Here is a 16,244-nt window from a genome sequence, read left to right as displayed (position 1 = left end):
ACGCCATTGCCATCAGCTGAATTCACAAATGCTATTTAAAGGCTGAGTTTGGCTTCAATTTCCCCATCACTGACCTAAGCATGCAAAACTCAGAACCTGAAAGTCATCACCAACAGATCCCTACAACGTTAATTTCATGGTGATGTACCAGCATCCTAATGTTTGTTTATTCATTTTGCTGCCTTGTGAATTGCTCCCACTGGAGTGAGACTTCCAGTTACGGAAGCTATAGTAGCACAGATACCAAGACAGTCCATTAATCCATCCAGGAGCACAGGAAAAGGCAGACAGCACACACAGACCCCTGTTCACACATGCCTGCATAGTAGGTTAAGTATTTTATTGAACACATTAGAAAATCCCCAACTGCTGTTGCTTTTAATCGCTTCTAACACAGCATGTCAGCACAGCACAAATTCAGCAGTGCCCTCTGGCAGGCACTAGCACCAGCACCTCAGCTCTTAATGCTAAACATTAGGGTCACATTTCTATCTCTCTTATCTAGATAAGAGGTATTTACCTTTTCCTTCCACTATTACTAGTTCCAGCCCTTCACTTCTCTCCAACAATTAAGTGGAGCCCTGCTATGGTGCCAGCAAAGTGCTGACCACCTGCTCCCTCTGCTGTTCCTGCTACCAAAAGATACTTTCGCTGCTGCAAAAAGCAGGTTTTTATTTCATTTTGCCATGCCCATTGCTTTTCCAAGGAAAGATTCCAGACCATGTGCTTAGCAGATACATTATTATTATTAAAAATATATCAAAACATGAGTGTTCCTAAAAATCTTTAACTTACCAAGAGCTCTCCTACTGACTATCATTCCATCCACCAATGGGATAACCATATTGAATTTCCCAGTTGCTCCTTGTAGTTTTATCCTGAATAAGCCAGTGTTTAAAGGATGGATGAAGATCACAGGAACTTCCTTCTCAGGAATGGTAGACCTTAAGGAAAAAGCCACAACTGTTACATCAGTTTTATAGCACCGTTTCAATTAATCTAGAGGTGAAAAACAACCACTTGAAGTATTAAAAAGAATGTTAAAAAGAGTGTTAATGAATCAACTCTTCTGCTTCTATGGTCTTCTGTCACCACAGAATGAGAGTCCTTGCAGACAGGGCTTTAAGCCTCATGCACACACAGCATTAACTGCCTCACAAGGGAGTAGATCAGGAGAGAGGCTCATCATAGACTAAGATATGAACTACACATCTTCTGTTCCTTAATTTAGGTTTAAGGAGCTTTTCGTATCACTGCAATTTAATTTTTTCGGGAAAAAGAGAAATCCACTGAGGAAACTCATCTGTCTTTAACACAGAGTTAAAGCCTAGGGTTTTCGGTACAGCTGAAGAATGCAAATGATCTCAGCCATGACTTCTTCTAAAGTGCAGCCTAAACTGTTGTCCACAAGAACCAAGAAAAACCACCAGAATAAGAGCAGTCTTACCTTATGGAAGTGCTGCTGTTGGCTGTAGTTTCCACACCAGTGCTCGTCTCAGACACCAGATCAGGGAGGGGGAAGTTTTCTGTAAGAAGATGCACTGAATAAAGTTTATCTGCTCCTGGGTTTGGGGGTTTGTTTTTTGTTTTGTTTTTGTACAAAGATAATTTATCATCAGTCAAAACCAGGCAGTCCTGAAGCACTTACACCATGGATGTTCTTGCACTGCTAGCAATGCAAAGCCTGTTTTTAGGATTAAGAATTCATGGAGTGTATAGACACACCGCAGTCACCCTGCACCCAGAGAGGTAACACATGTCCCAGACCCTCAATTCTCTCGATCCCAAAGGTCAAGTCTCTAGAGGAACAGGGAAAGCAGGAAGGAGATGAAGTACTTCAATCACAGAAAGAGCTTTCAAGTTATTATGCACAGCATCTTCACCTATGCAGAAGCAATCAGCCTCAGGAAGAGTGCTGGGAATTCCCAACGATACCGCCGCTCACACCTCAGCTCCAACAAATGTGGTATTTTTCCTCAAATCCAAGCTCTTAGATCCTCATAACCTGCAACTCTGCTGCCACGCATTTCGTAACAAGTGACTGGACAATGAACATGCAGGAGGAGGAAGTAAGAACCCAGATCCCTGAAAGTGGATGTCAAAATTCCCATTACCTTGTTTAGGGGCAGGAACTGAGAGATGCTGACAGTCATTCATAAAAGTACAGCTCAAACAGAAGGACAATGCTGACACCTCTTCCAGCAGAAAGGGTATACGGCCTGAAAACACCTTGTGCTATCAGAGCTGGATGCTAAGAGTAGACAAAAGCTGGAGCTAGCATGGAGGGCCACGGAAGTATTTCGAGATAGAGGAACAAGGAGGGCAGGCAGCTGGCACAGGGGTGACAGCCTAGACTACAAAGTGACAGCTTTTCCCTGTCCAGATTCAAAGATTTACCAGAAGCACAAAGCAAAAGCCAGGAACATCAGAAGCATAAGGCAAAGCCTATGGGCTAGGAGCCACTTTCAAGAACTCCCCCACAAATCCAACTGCCATTCTTACTGAGGCTCACAAACTCATTTCTTCACCTTCAGGCTCAGAGCTTTGGGAGATTCCTACAGCTGCTGAAAGAAGCAGCCAAGCAGAAACATGCATGTAGCACAGCTGCTGCCTCTGCAGTGAGCTGGCTTTAGCTGACACCCAAGAAAGAAGTGGGTCAGGGACACCAGTTTGGGAACTGAAATGGCTGAGGGACTCCTGAAGCTAAGGGTACACACTCTGGGTCAATGTCCAGATAAGGAAATGATGCTGCAGGACTTAATGACTGCCTCCTGATCCAGGTAAAGCTCTGAGGGAAATGCTGTGGTCATCTTGAGAATTTACACTGACGCTTTATAGGAAGCTCCTCTTCTCTTGGCTGTTTTCCTCTGGAAGAAGATGGCAGCTGAGAGGAACTCAAACCCAGGGGTGCACATTTTCTTTGTGCATTCAGCTTTAAGTGCATGACAGCATTTCACATGTACTGCCAGAGCTAAAATAATCTCCAGACCTGCATGCCACTGATTCATGTACTCCCAAGGACCACCACTCAAATACCAAAGAACTCTTTTAGAAGACACTCTTTGTGTCAGCTACAGACATTAGTAAGGATTTAGCATTTCACAGAGGAACACAACAAAGTTTTTTCCTCTGGTTCCTGGCCTGTCATTACTTTAGCGAACAATAAGAACTTCTACGCACCTATATCATCGTAACGTTCCACCCAGACCACATACACTTTGGTTTCAGGTCCCATTGGTGGAATGGTCCGGCCCTGAGGCACCCTCTTGGATCTGGAAGTAGGACTGAGCTGTTTTGAACACAAGGGAAGAGCAGCATTTGCAAATATGAATCCAGTAATGCACCCAACAAGCATTTCCACTGATGCTCTGCAGTCTTCCAGGTCTTACATAGATATAACCTCTACCAGCTGTTGAGATGGGGCAGCTCCTGTGGAGCTACCCACAGTAATCTGGGTCTTCACAACATTTAAGTTCAACATAAATTAATATATTACATCTTTAAGAACCGCTTGAAGTTTTTCTTACTGTTCTCAAAGATCTTACACCAGTTACTGAAGATACATTTGGAAGTGAATTCGGTATGTGAAATAAGCACTCTAAATCCTTTGCTAACACCAAGAGCAGTTCATGGTTTTCTCCTTTGCTACCATACAAACGCAATTTCACATCTGATACTTCAGACAGAATTGGCACATACCATTTTAAACTGGGTAGGTACAAAAAGCGTCCATGTCTATTCATCCTAAATTTCCAAGCATGGAAGAATTACTCTGTAAATACTGCACAGATTTTTTCCTGCATGCATTTCAGGATGTAGAATATTACTATTTAGCATATTTAAGTTTTATAATGAATGCAGTCTTGCAACCTCCTACTGCAGGTGCAAATTCTGGCAGGATCAAAGCAGATGTCAAAGATTAATAGCTAGGAATGAGTAGCTCCAAATGGTAGGAAACCAAATCATTTGCTATCAGAAAATGCTGCAGCACTGCCAGTGGGAGAAAGAAAAAAGTCACTTTTATTTTTCAGTGCAAGTTTCTGCTTACCCGCTGGGAGGGATTAAGATTGTCTGTATGATTGGGGAAGAGTTCAAGTGTCAGAGACTGCTGCTTCAATATTCCTGGCAGCAGATCCATGTTGGAGTCACTTTCTTGGTCAGAAACGCTGCTTTCCAGTGAATCAGCTGTAAGCCAGAAGAAAAAAGTAGGGTTTGTCTTTTCTTTTGCCAAAACACTTAAGCTGTCATCATATATAAGACTTTTAGGTTCAAAACCTTACAAGGTTTTTGAAAGTAAACATACATAGATTTACAGTCAAGTCAATATAGAACTCAAAAGCAGGAAGAAGAGTCAGCAATGGACAACTGCCAGGTATTCCAGAAACAGACTGCAATTAAAACACTCCCTATGGATTTAGAACTGTTCCATCCATTTCCTAGGGAACAGAGTCTCCGCCTTCCATGGCTGTCATTTCCTCACAGCCCTTTTATTCCAGGGAGTGTGCAAAAGATGTGAAAACTCTTGCTCACCTAACACAGCAGTTGAGTACATGCTCCTCTATGTGCTGCAGGAGCACGTCATCAGGATGGGAGAGGAAAAAGAAAATAAGAATCACCAGTTGATGGTGAACCCCGTGTCCAAACTAATGCACCCAGGGGCACAGCAATATTGAGGCTTAGACTGAGAAAAAGGGCACAGAAGAGATGCCACTTTAGGAAGGAGTATGAGGATTAGAATGCTGTAATTTAAACATCAGTAGCTTTCTGACAAGGATCTTGCCAGGCACAGCACCAGTTAATTTAGTTTTTCCCTTCTGAAAAAGCTCTCGAACAAAAAACGTTTTGGTTTTGCAAGCAGCATGTACAAAGTGGTCTTACTTAGGGACTCCACTGGGGATGGGACAACAAAAGCTATTTCTGTCAGGGCATCCGCATAATACAGCACCTTCTTCTGCCCGTTGAAGATACTTGCCCCAACATCTTCTGAAATAATTAGATCATCTGAAATGGACATAAAAGGAAAGTTTAGTCAAAAGGAAACTCCCCCTCTTTATACACTGCCTCAGAAACAGCCTTCAAAGATAAGGTGAAAACAATGAGAAGAAATCACGCAAATCTCATTTTAAAGTGAGAAGATTTCACAGTCAAATCTCATAGGTTCTAACCTTTCTCAGATAAGTTTTTATTATCTCGAAGGAAATGGCATTTTGGGTTGGGAGAGGATTTACTTTGAAATCATTTCCATTGTACTGCATACCCTATTTCCCTTGGATTAAGCAGTCTAGTAATCATGTCTGCCACAAGAATTTATCTAGTAGCTATTTCTAACCAGTCCCTCCAGCAGACATTCAGTTAGTCATTAAATTTCCAAAGGGTTCTAACATTTCTAACTTCACTCTGATGCTATTCTAAAATTCAAGCCAGTTTCTACAGTGTCTCCTCTGTGCCTGTTCTTCTGCCAAGGTGAGTCAGCAAGAGGCTCTCTTGAATCAAACCCAATACAAGAAAGCTCCTCGTTCTCAGCTCCCATTTATTCCCTCACCACAGTACATCAGGCTTCCACAGCAGAGGAAGACACCCCAGCCCTCTTTGCCTTCCCCATGTCACCTCCAGAAAGACTAGCAAGGACTTTGAATTATTTCCTTGTTCAGTTTACAGGGGGTTCCTGGGATAGCTGCCTCAGCAAAACCAATGGAGCAATGAATTCAGCATGCTGACAGAGAGGTGGTCAGAGGCACACAGGAGCCTCCAAGCCATGCTTCACTGTCAGGGAAGTGCTCCTGCCTCTCTAGCCCATAGCCCTCAGGGAGCAGCACCACAACCTGAACCCAACTGTTTAAGAACTTCTTTGCTTTTGGGAGTGAGCAGGGAAACAAACCCAAAGCATATGCCTGTGAATTGATTTTAATGATGCCTCATGGGAAGCTATTCTAGAATCACAGAATCATTTAGGCTGGAAAAGACCTTTAAGTTCACTGAGTCCAGCTGTAAACCCAGCACTGCCAAGTCCACCACTAAACCGGGTCCTTATGTGCCACATCTACACATCTTTAAAACACCTCCAGGGATGGTGACCACCACTTCCCTGGGCAGCCTGTTCCAGTGCTTGACAGCCCTTTCAGGGAAGAAATTTTTCCTAATATCAAATCCAAACCTCCTCTGGCACAACTTGAGGCCACTTCCTCTTGTCCTATTGCTTGGTACTTGGAAAAAGAGACTGAATATCTCACTACAACCTCTTTTCAGGTAGTTGAGAGCAAGAAGGTCTCCCCTGAGCCCCGCCCCCTTTTCTCCAGACTGACCCCCTTCAGTCTCTCAGCCATTCCTCATCAGACTTGTGCTCCAGACCCTTCACCACCTTTGTTGCCCTTCTCTGGACCCACTCTAGCACCTCAATGTCTTTCTTGTGGTGAAGAACCCAGAATTGAACACAGGATTCGAGGTACAGCCTCATGAGTTCCAAGTACAAGATAATCACTGCCATGGTGCTGCCCAGACTATTGCTGATACCAGCCAGGATGTAAACTCATGAATGGGTTTTTAATCAGAGCCATTCACAAACAGAAAATCCATTTAAAAAAATAAGTATCTTCAATCACAGCAAATATTGGAGGAAAACCAAAGCAACCTTTACAAGCTTGTACAAGTCTACTTCAAATCTACCATTTGAGTTTTTAAGCCATTGATTGCTAAAGCTACAACTCCATTCATGGATTTTTCCAACAGCAGAACCAGGCTAGAAACATTCCTCCTTCCCACCCCTGAATGCTTTTTCTGTTCCTTCTGTCGAATTAATTCAACTATTTGGTGGTCTGAGATCTAAGCCAAAGGGCTGAAAAAAACATCCAAATTACAAAGCCCACATCAAACCAAGTTACCTCACCTGGGCACTGCCTTCCACACAGCTTTACTGACACAGCCAACTGCAGAGGGAAGGGAGAGGGTTTTGCCTTCAAGTAAAGCACAGTCTGATCCTGTCTTCAAATGAAAATCAAACCAAGACCTGGCTGTTTTGTAACCTCCCCTGACTTATTCAGGGAAAGCCATGCCTTTCAGCATCTCCCCTACATTTCAAGCCTTCAACTGTTTGGAGTTTCATTTTACAAATGAATAGCCTTTAGTGGCTCAGTTACAGGTGAAGAGCATTTCTAAGGCACAAAGAAGGGAAAGCAAAGTTGCTTAAGCAAATGCAGTAACAGTGTTGTATCTGATGGAAATGCCAGATCAAAGACACTGGACAAGCTCGACCAGCCTGGCCAAAGCCTTCGGGTGGCCCACAGCAGAAAGCTGAGGCTCTGAAGATCACCAAGAAAAGGGTCTGGCCCTTTGGAGTAGTGACCATGAACCACACTGAAACCAGCCCAGACACTGTCAATCTCAGGTGATCCAATTCAGTTGTTCCAGGCAGAAACTAACTCAACCTCCACCCTGGGATAGCAATTCACCACCCTGAGGATCATTTTGGTTGACAGAATGGGGAGAGGTAGTATATGACAAGCCCAGAGGAGGAGCTGCTCTAGTGGAAAAAAGCAGAGCAAATTAAGCAGGACAGAAGAGCTGTGTGTGGGCTCCAACTATGGTGACCTACAAACAGCAGCTTGCTTTTATTACTCCCTAGCAAGCACAATTACACAGCTAACTTACTACTTATTGCTACGTCTTATTTTAATCTACTTACAGAACACTAAAGACCACACAATATTTCAAGTCTACTTGCCAATATGCAGCACAATCTGTATCTGACTTCACCCAAATACTGGGTAACATATCAAAGACTCATCAAGTCTGCTAAAAACATAGCACAGAGATACTTCTTGCTGAGGCTACTTCCTCCCAGTAACAGACACACATTAGCTTTGCTCACTTTGACTTGAAGTTTAATCAAATATTTACACATTCCTTTCTAGTAAGCACTGGCATTTCTCTAATAAAAATATGCAAGTGCTTAGATAGAATTTTTTGCTCCTGAACACCTAAATTGACTGTCTACTAAAGGAGCCTAAACTTCTTAATTTAACCATTTACTATGTCTTACCTTGTTCAGGTCCCTCTTCATCACTGCAGCTATTGATTGACCAGCTTGTGGAGACATGGCCAGTCCATCCAGGGTGCTTCCCCACATCAACAGACCAGCCAAGAGACAGCAAGAACTCCAGGAAGTGTGGCTGAACAATTCTGGAAGACTCCATGTTCTTCAGGATCTGAAACAACCAGCAGTACTGTGGTAAATACAGGAGACTTCAGGAGGTCTCTTCTCCCCCCACTTTTTAGATTAAGATTTAATGTGACCAACATGGTTTTGCCAAACACCAGCTCTTCAGCAAGCCTGGAACCCCAGGACACCACTCCTGCTGCCCAGCAGCCTCCCATCCTGCTTGGCAATGTCCTGTTCTACCAGTTTGTCTCTCTGCCATCACTGTCAAAGCCTGTAAAATGGTTAATCAAACTGCTAGAAATGGCAATTTGGAGATTTATCCACTCATTAGGGATAAGGCCACAAAACTGTTCAGCACAGACTCTGCATTAGCACAAAAAGTAACATGAGAATTTTCTGGTCAATTTTCACTACAAAACTGAGGGGAAATTTGAGGAGAACCGTGTTTTATCACTACTCACCTGCATATGACATCCAGCAATTCAGACTGTGGGCCTTAAGTTACAAAACTGATTTTGCAAAACTATTTCAGCAGGATCAAGCAAGCACTTAAATGTCACTGTTCTGTGCTGTTCGCTTCAAACCTTAATCCTACTTCTTAAAAAGATCTGGGATGTTTCCACATCCAAAGGTAATTTTTGTCCGCTAAGTTGAGACCTCCACCAACTGGCACATGGGGAGACATGGATGGTTTGTGATTTGGTCTACCAGAACCACTGATCTGTGGAACAGACAATGCTGTGCATCCACCCTCTCCAGCTATGTGAGAATCTATTCTGTGGCAGGAGCATCTTTGATTTTGGTTTGTCCATCCACACAGTCCTGGCACCCCACCCTAATGCCTCATACAGTATTCAGCAGTGGCTATACATACTGCATTGCAATATTACAATTATTCTCATCACTAAGCTCATTGAAGCTGTATCTCAATTCATTCTGAAGCATAGCTAAATGCAGTTTAGAAGGCAACTTCAGAAAATAGGCAAGCTCAGGCTTTATACAACTGTATGGTTTTATACCTAAGCCCATTCAAAAAAAGAATTTACAGCAAAGCAAGGACAAGGGGGGATTTTCAAAGGACATTTAATGATGTGAAATAAAATGATGTAAAAAGTGTACAGGCAGCTTCATTACCATGTATAAATAAATGCCATGAGAACCTTCTCAAGAGTAAAACCTACCACCACAGAAAAATATTTGGAGCTAATGCAATAAATAGCAGGCTAGATGCCACTATTCCTGGCTTTGCAGCATCAGATAAAACACAGCTGACATCACTCCTTGTGAAAGGACAGCAGGTCACCTCAGAACAGAATGAAGTCCTGAGCTGAAGTGGCATGAACTCACAGAGAGAGACAGATGAGTAGGACCAGGCAGCCAGCCCTGCTAGAAGCACAAACCATGTCACAACTTGGCTTCCATCTCCTCCTCCCTTGATGGTTATATATCGAAAACAATGCAGGACAGAAATAAACTACAGGTCTTTTCAAGGATTGGAGCAGTATCAGTATTTCACTCAGCCCTGATCCACAGAGACAAGTACTTTAACTTGACTGCCACTGCGACCTTGCACAACCTGAAAGGCTTAGAAATCACAGCAAAATGTCCAGGGATCTTGAAGCAGGAGTGGCATCTTCATACTGTGTCTAAATACATCCAGAATCTCCCAAACACAAGATTTTACTAAATCTACATGGCAAACCCCATGCTAATTGGGTTTCCAAAGGCTGGCAAGTTCTGCTGGACTAAGTAATCACATCTGTCTAAATCCATAATAGCATATAAGCGTCAGATGGGAAAAAAGCATTCTGCTAGCTCAGCAAGAGCACATTTCAGCTGGAAGGCAAAACTTATATACCTTGCTCGGTAGCTGACTTTGGAGATGGAAAGACTGGGTACTGGCTACTCTGAACTTCAACTTGAAAACTCACAAACAGCACGATCCTGGCTGCAACGTTCTGTCAACTTTGCGTTCACAGAGACACGAGGAGATGGCATAATAATTTATTATGGAAGCTATGCTTCTACTCTTTGCTACGAGAATTATGAATGGAATGGGGAGAAGGTACTACAGAAATAGCCTTTTCTGATGAGCCCATAAGCTGTCTTAGGGAGTTTCTAGGTCACTGTCTAAAGAAGTGACTATTTAGGTTTGCACAAATCAACCTGATTAACCTGACTGCATTGGAATACAAATAGTGTAATGTAAAGACTTGCAAAGCAGCTGCACTTTCTTACTTGCAGAAGCTTTTCATTCCTTTAACAAGTGTTTAACATAGAATCAAACTGGACAAAACCAGGACACTGCACATTGCTGAGAACAAACGGCAACCTGCCCTGCAAGCTGAGCCAATTTGAAATGCATTTCTGATATGAATCTTTGAACTCTATGAATAGTGACAACAAGGGCAGAACAGATAAAAATACTGTGAATATTTTAATATATTAAATATGTACTTATATATATTTTTAATTATATAAGAGATGTTACCAAAACCCTAGATGTGGGTAACATATCTCAACCTATAGATGAAAGGAGTACACAGTGACATGTTATAGCTCACACTGTAACTAAACACAGTGCCCAGAACCCCTGGGTCTGATACTCCACTCTAGTCATTAGCAGAACTTGAGAAATACTAGAAACAAGGCAATAAGGGCTATTTGGCACTCTATGCCTTCACTTACCTCCTGGCTTGTTTTCTGGCCTGCCTTCATGTAGAAAATGAAAACAGTATCAAAAGGACGACACGGCAGTAAATCCAAGTAGCCAAGGTCATCAAAAAACCCAGGAAGAGCTGAGTCAAGTGCAATCAGGTGAGGAGGTAGACGACTGTTAGCAGGTTCCTATCCAACAGACCGAGTTCAACAGCTTAAAACCCCATCTTTCCTAACTGGAAAAGTTCTTTATGATTTCTATATGAATCCAGTAAGTTATAAAAAGACTAATTCCTTTTTCTAAGAGCAAAATCATACATAAAGTTCTGACACATTATAATCCTGTAACTGTGAGTAATACCATACTTTGACAATTTGTTGCATTCTACTCTTCTCATAAATTAAAAATGGTATTTTGACAGTGAAACAGACATAACATTTTGCTCAAAAGGAGTGCTAGCTACCACAACAGAAGCAGCAGATACTTTCAAACTATCACAACTACACACAATCACATATGTAGTTACATATTTATTAACTTATACACCAAAAATCTGCAAAATACTAAACACTTTTAGACATAATTTTGCAAAAGCTCTATTGTCTTGCTTTTGTTGATGGTTTTCTGGAAGAAAACACAACAAAAACAACGGAGAATCCACAGATAAAAGGCAGAACTTCAAATAAAGAATACAGATCTTCTCTACAAACTGTTATTTTAACTTTAAAAAGAAAGCTCTACAACCTATATGCACTCCCAAGTGCTTAAGTATGATTAAACCATTTCAAGCATAATCATCTCTGGAGCAGAACTTTTAAGGCAGTCGTATTCCAGAAATTCTTAAAGTACCAACCCAAAACCCAATTCAATCTTACGGAATGATTTAAAGCACGAGCATAGGAATGGGATAGGTTTTGTACTGAGGGCGTTTGCACAACACTAAGAAGTATCAGGTCACCTTCAATGCCTCTAGCGAGAGAAACCCAAAATGAGAGAGGAAGAGGCGTGCTGTCTGGAACTCCTGTGCCGGTGGGGGGGGCTTACACTCCGTGATGGGATCAGGAAAGCTCTTCTTCCGCCACTCCTCTTCACTCTTCTGATCTATGGAAGTCTCAAAAATAATCTGCTGGGCCATGCCATTCCTCAGCTTCTCGTGTCGCTCTTCGAGCTGGAAAACATTGTGTGAAATGCTGATTCCACCAAGATCCACTAAAACAACAGCTCCATCACTCAGGAAAGCTATAAGGAACTGGTAAGCAGCAGCTGCAACTCCACTACCAGGATGTTCACTACACCTCTATCAACAAGACCTTGCCATGTTACAAAGTGAACATTTAACCACCCTCTTCGCATGGGACCACTGTTGCAAGTTTCCATGCCCAGTATCAGCTACAGCTTCTCCCTTTTAAGTGAACAGAAACTAAAACACATTTGGCACTGTGAAGCTTTATTTTTGAGACACACACTCCCTTTTCTCCCAGAATCTCAAAAAAGGCCTTTCCATTTCCCCAGAAGAGGCAACAAAATCCAAGCCATTACTTCCCAGCAAAGCCAGGATATTAGGATCAGTAGTAAGACATGTTGAGCAGTGCCTCCCAAAACCACATCCAAGGCACTGTCATCCGCCTAGAAAAGTGCACAGATTAGTTTGCAGAGATTATTATTCCATTAATATTAAATTAGTCAAGCTAAAGAGTAAAACTATTTACAGTAAGACATTAGTGTATGATTCATGAACAGACCAAAAAACCCACCCCAACCCAAGTACAAAATTAGAGACTAACAATGACTTACTTCCTCATTCACAATTTCATGTAAATCAGGAATGCTCAAGTCAGCTTTCACAAATGGGATCTTGTCCACTTCTTCAGGAAAAGGGCGGTGCTTCACACTGTACTTCAACCCAACATCATTTTTAGGAGCTGGTCGAGGCTCTGGTACAAAAGTCTGACAAAAAAGGGGAAGAGTTTTTACATTGAAGGCATCGTAACGCTAGACAATACTTCATCGCAATAGATGGAAAACATTCCCTCCCACCTCATCACCAGAAGTACACAAATGCATTAGTGAGAGGTATCATTAAAAAACATTGAGTACTTTAAACTAATAGACTTCTATTAAAGACATAGCTGTAAATTTTCAAAGAGACACAGCTCTGCCCATTTTGGTGGCTGCACTCCTGGAATCTATGAACCCTGCTTACCATCTAAACCCTGAGCAGCTGCAAATCCCAATAAAAATGGCAAGTTTACATGGCAACATCTTATTTTCAGCCCATTATAACTGTATTGAGTGAAATCTACCAACTGTTTGAGAAGCCTCCATTTAAACCCTGCTGACTATGATGATCACAGCAAGTCAAACTGAGAAGTCCTGGAAGAGAACAGCAGCAATGCTGTGAGTCAGGAGGGAGATGCACTGCCAGAATATCAAAAGGGCTTGCATAACATATCATAATGTAATTCTGACATTGCTGCTATGTTTTCTAAACTGTTAGTGTGCAATTCAAAACTTGGAGTTGACAACAAAAGATCTAGGTGCATAAGATCCAGGCAAATAAGACCTTTAATTACATCTTGCGTGCTGCTTTATGAATTTATTTACTACCAGTTACACTTCTAAAGGGCAAAACTGTTAACATTAAAAGTTAGAGAATCACTTCAGGGTGGAAAAGTTTCCTTAGAACTGGTAAGGAGGCCAGGACATGGCTTCTCCTGTGGTGTGGGAGGTCACACACTTGGACTGACACTATCTGGTGAAATGGCTCAGCTCCAGTGACAGCACAGCTCCAAAGGCATCATGCAGAGAGTCTTCCTGAAGGCTGCTCTCAAGATACCAGATTCAGCCACATGACAGCTGAGACTGATGGGCCCTGATTTCAGCTACATTATTATTTCCTTTATTTTACTGAGAGGCATATGAAGAGTTTGAAGATTTGGAGCAGGTCACAAACAGACAGAAACACAGCATCCCATCCTGCACCTCCTGACTTCGCTTCCTCTGCTGCAAGGGCTTGACCTGACATCCTAAAATCAGCACCAACACTCATGCTTACACATTAAATACACTGTCCATTGCCCCATCACCTCGGAAGATGCTCTCTGAAAAAACAAGGAGAATGCCCCCTCCCCTTAAACAAGTCTAGAGGCAACAGCACTTTCACAGCCTGTATTTAATATTAATCACAAGTCGTAAAGAGTCACCAGAGATGTGTCACATTACCTACAGCTAAAGGCCCCGTGGCTCAGCCTTAATGTATAATCACCAGCTCTGTGGGGCTGTCTCACATTAGTGGAATTTCTGCTGAACATCTCTAAGTTAAAGATTTCTTTACGGCTTTGATAGAGACCTTTTGATTTGCTTTAGCTCCTCTTGGTAAGAGACAGAGTTGCTGGGCCCATGCAAATCTTCCAGATGTCCCACGGATCAAAACCGTGACAGAGGGGAAAGAGTCATCTGCAAAGCACATGGGTTAAGAGATAACACATCATCATAAATTGCAAACAGTTCACTGTGCAGTAATTTAACCAGAAAGAAAATGAAAGCATTACGATAGAGGTTTTGTTTTCAAGGTAACTCCTCCATGACCCTGATGACAATTCCTGGTGAGGAGCAAGTGATCTTCCTTTCTGCAGCAGGGAAGTTCTAGTCTACTCTGTGTTCTGTTCAGTAGTTGCCAGCTCAGGTTCATCATTAACGCTTATCCAAACTCATGAAGATCACTTTTTCTGACCAAATTATCCTCAGGAATGAAAAAAAGATTGCCCAGCCACTGCATGTTCAGATAAGAAAAATGACCATATGGAGACACGGTTTCCATGATACTTCCATGGCCTCTGGTAAAGATCCCACAAAAATACAATCATTTTCGTAAGGGCCTGTAGGCTCTAAACTGAAAGAGGGCAGATTTAGATTAGATCTTAGGCAGAAGCTCTTCCCTGTGAGGGTGCTGAGGCGCTGGCACAGGGTGCCCAGAGAAGCTGTGGCTGCCCCATCCCTGACAGTGTTCAAGGCCAGACTGGACGGGGCTTGGAGCAACCTGCCCCAGTGTAAAGTGTTTCTGCCCATGGCATGGTGCTGGAAACTAGATAAGCGTTAAGCTCCCTTCCAACTCAAATCAGTCTCTGATTCTACAAAATAGTAGCAATAAGCACAGTGTAAGGACAAGAGATAATGGTCAAACTAAGACACGGGAAGACTCTGATTTCACATCGTGGAAAACTTTTCACAAGGAATAGGGAGAACAAAAAGAAGTTGTCCTCATTGGTTTTCAAGACCTACTTGGACAATATCAAGTCGCTCTGTCCTGGTCTGAATTCAGTATTAACCTTGTTTAGAGCAGGAGACTGGACGGCAGATCCCTGAGGTACTGCCTTTCAATTTGCACAGTGGTGGTTTTAACATTGCAAAGATTTCAGTCTTCCTTCAAGATTTAAAATGCCACTGATACCACTTTAGAAGAGGGATCATCATACCTCTAGAGCTCTTCTTTTTAAAATCATGTATCTTTTGTGCACATAAACCACAAATGGACACCATCAGGTAACTAGAAGATACATATTCCTTCCCCAGGATTTCATGGAAGTCCAGGGTGCAGCATAGCGACATAAATGTACATAGAAACAAACCAAACCAGCTTCCCACAGTCATTCACTGCTGTGGCCTTCCCTAAAAGCAGCCTGTCCCTCTTGTGCAATACTGCATTTAATCTTGTCATTCAAAGGGGATTTGTAAGCAAGTTACGCACAGTAAGAAAAGATAATTTAATCAGAGATTCTAATAGCTTTACAGGATTCCTCAGTAATGAATTTAGCAGGGGGAGAGTGAGAATTGCTCAGATGTTCAAGTATGCTCTAATCCATTCTAGTCAGGAACATGCTTGCTCAAACAGACTGTGGGTGGATGTGCAGCAACAGCTCCCAGCATCAGCATTTTCTGCAAGATCTATTTAGTGATTAGCAGGGAGGCTGGAGCACTCTGGACCACACTCAAAGTAACTTGGCCAGTTCATGAAGTTCTGTGCAATTCATTTTCAAGACTAGTATCTAGACTCCAACCTGTCCATAGATAAGGAAAAGGTATCTGTGGCAGAGCAGCAGATCTAACATACCTTGGTCTTAAACTGAGGTCGCATGTGAGAGTTTTCATCTATTCTGTTAGGTACTGCCATGATATGTGAAGACTTACAAGGGGGATCAGTTATTCAGTTCAAAGCATCATGTAATTTAATACCAGATTTTAACATAAATTATTGTTGGTCAAAGCACATGAAGCTGAAATGAGCTAGGTTCATATGTGAAAGCCAATACCCTGTGACAGATCTCCTTTACAGTAGGTGTCACTGATGGAACAGAATGGTACACAGGAAAGTTACAACAGCTCTGAAGCAACTAAAACCATTTGAGCTGAAAGCACCCACAGAAATATTTA

General features: G+C 42.3%; 2 protein-coding genes across 4 annotated transcripts in view; one reads left to right on the top strand and one right to left on the bottom strand.

The window, feature by feature from the left end:
• Window positions 1–16,244, bottom strand: part of RALGAPB (Ral GTPase activating protein non-catalytic subunit beta) — a 56,025-nt gene that overhangs the window by 4,979 nt on the left and 34,802 nt on the right. For all 3 annotated transcript variants that reach the window (XM_065691188.1, XM_065691190.1, XM_065691189.1), the window contains exons 20-29: window positions 14,164–14,270; window positions 12,609–12,761; window positions 11,773–11,982; window positions 10,844–11,002; window positions 8,036–8,201; window positions 4,879–5,001; window positions 4,049–4,185; window positions 3,181–3,289; window positions 1,448–1,526; window positions 796–944 (exon numbers count right to left, since the gene is read on the bottom strand). In XM_065691188.1, the coding sequence (XP_065547260.1) occupies window positions 796–944; window positions 1,448–1,526; window positions 3,181–3,289; window positions 4,049–4,185; window positions 4,879–5,001; window positions 8,036–8,201; window positions 10,844–11,002; window positions 11,773–11,982; window positions 12,609–12,761; window positions 14,164–14,270 (1,392 nt within the window). The remainder of the gene's footprint in view (window positions 1–795; window positions 945–1,447; window positions 1,527–3,180; window positions 3,290–4,048; window positions 4,186–4,878; window positions 5,002–8,035; window positions 8,202–10,843; window positions 11,003–11,772; window positions 11,983–12,608; window positions 12,762–14,163; window positions 14,271–16,244) is intronic.
• The window catches only part of SLA2 (Src like adaptor 2), a 105,840-nt gene continuing 95,071 nt past the window's right edge, over window positions 5,476–16,244 (top strand). Inside the window, exon 1 of the mRNA XM_065691203.1 lies at window positions 5,476–5,480. The gene's annotated coding sequence lies outside the window, so the exon portion shown is untranslated. The remainder of the gene's footprint in view (window positions 5,481–16,244) is intronic.

The sequence above is a fragment of the Lathamus discolor genome, chromosome 11 (assembly GCF_037157495.1).
Source record: "Lathamus discolor isolate bLatDis1 chromosome 11, bLatDis1.hap1, whole genome shotgun sequence".
Classification (NCBI taxonomy): Eukaryota; Metazoa; Chordata; class Aves; order Psittaciformes; family Psittacidae; genus Lathamus; species Lathamus discolor.
This window is presented reverse-complemented; position numbering and strand designations above follow the sequence as displayed.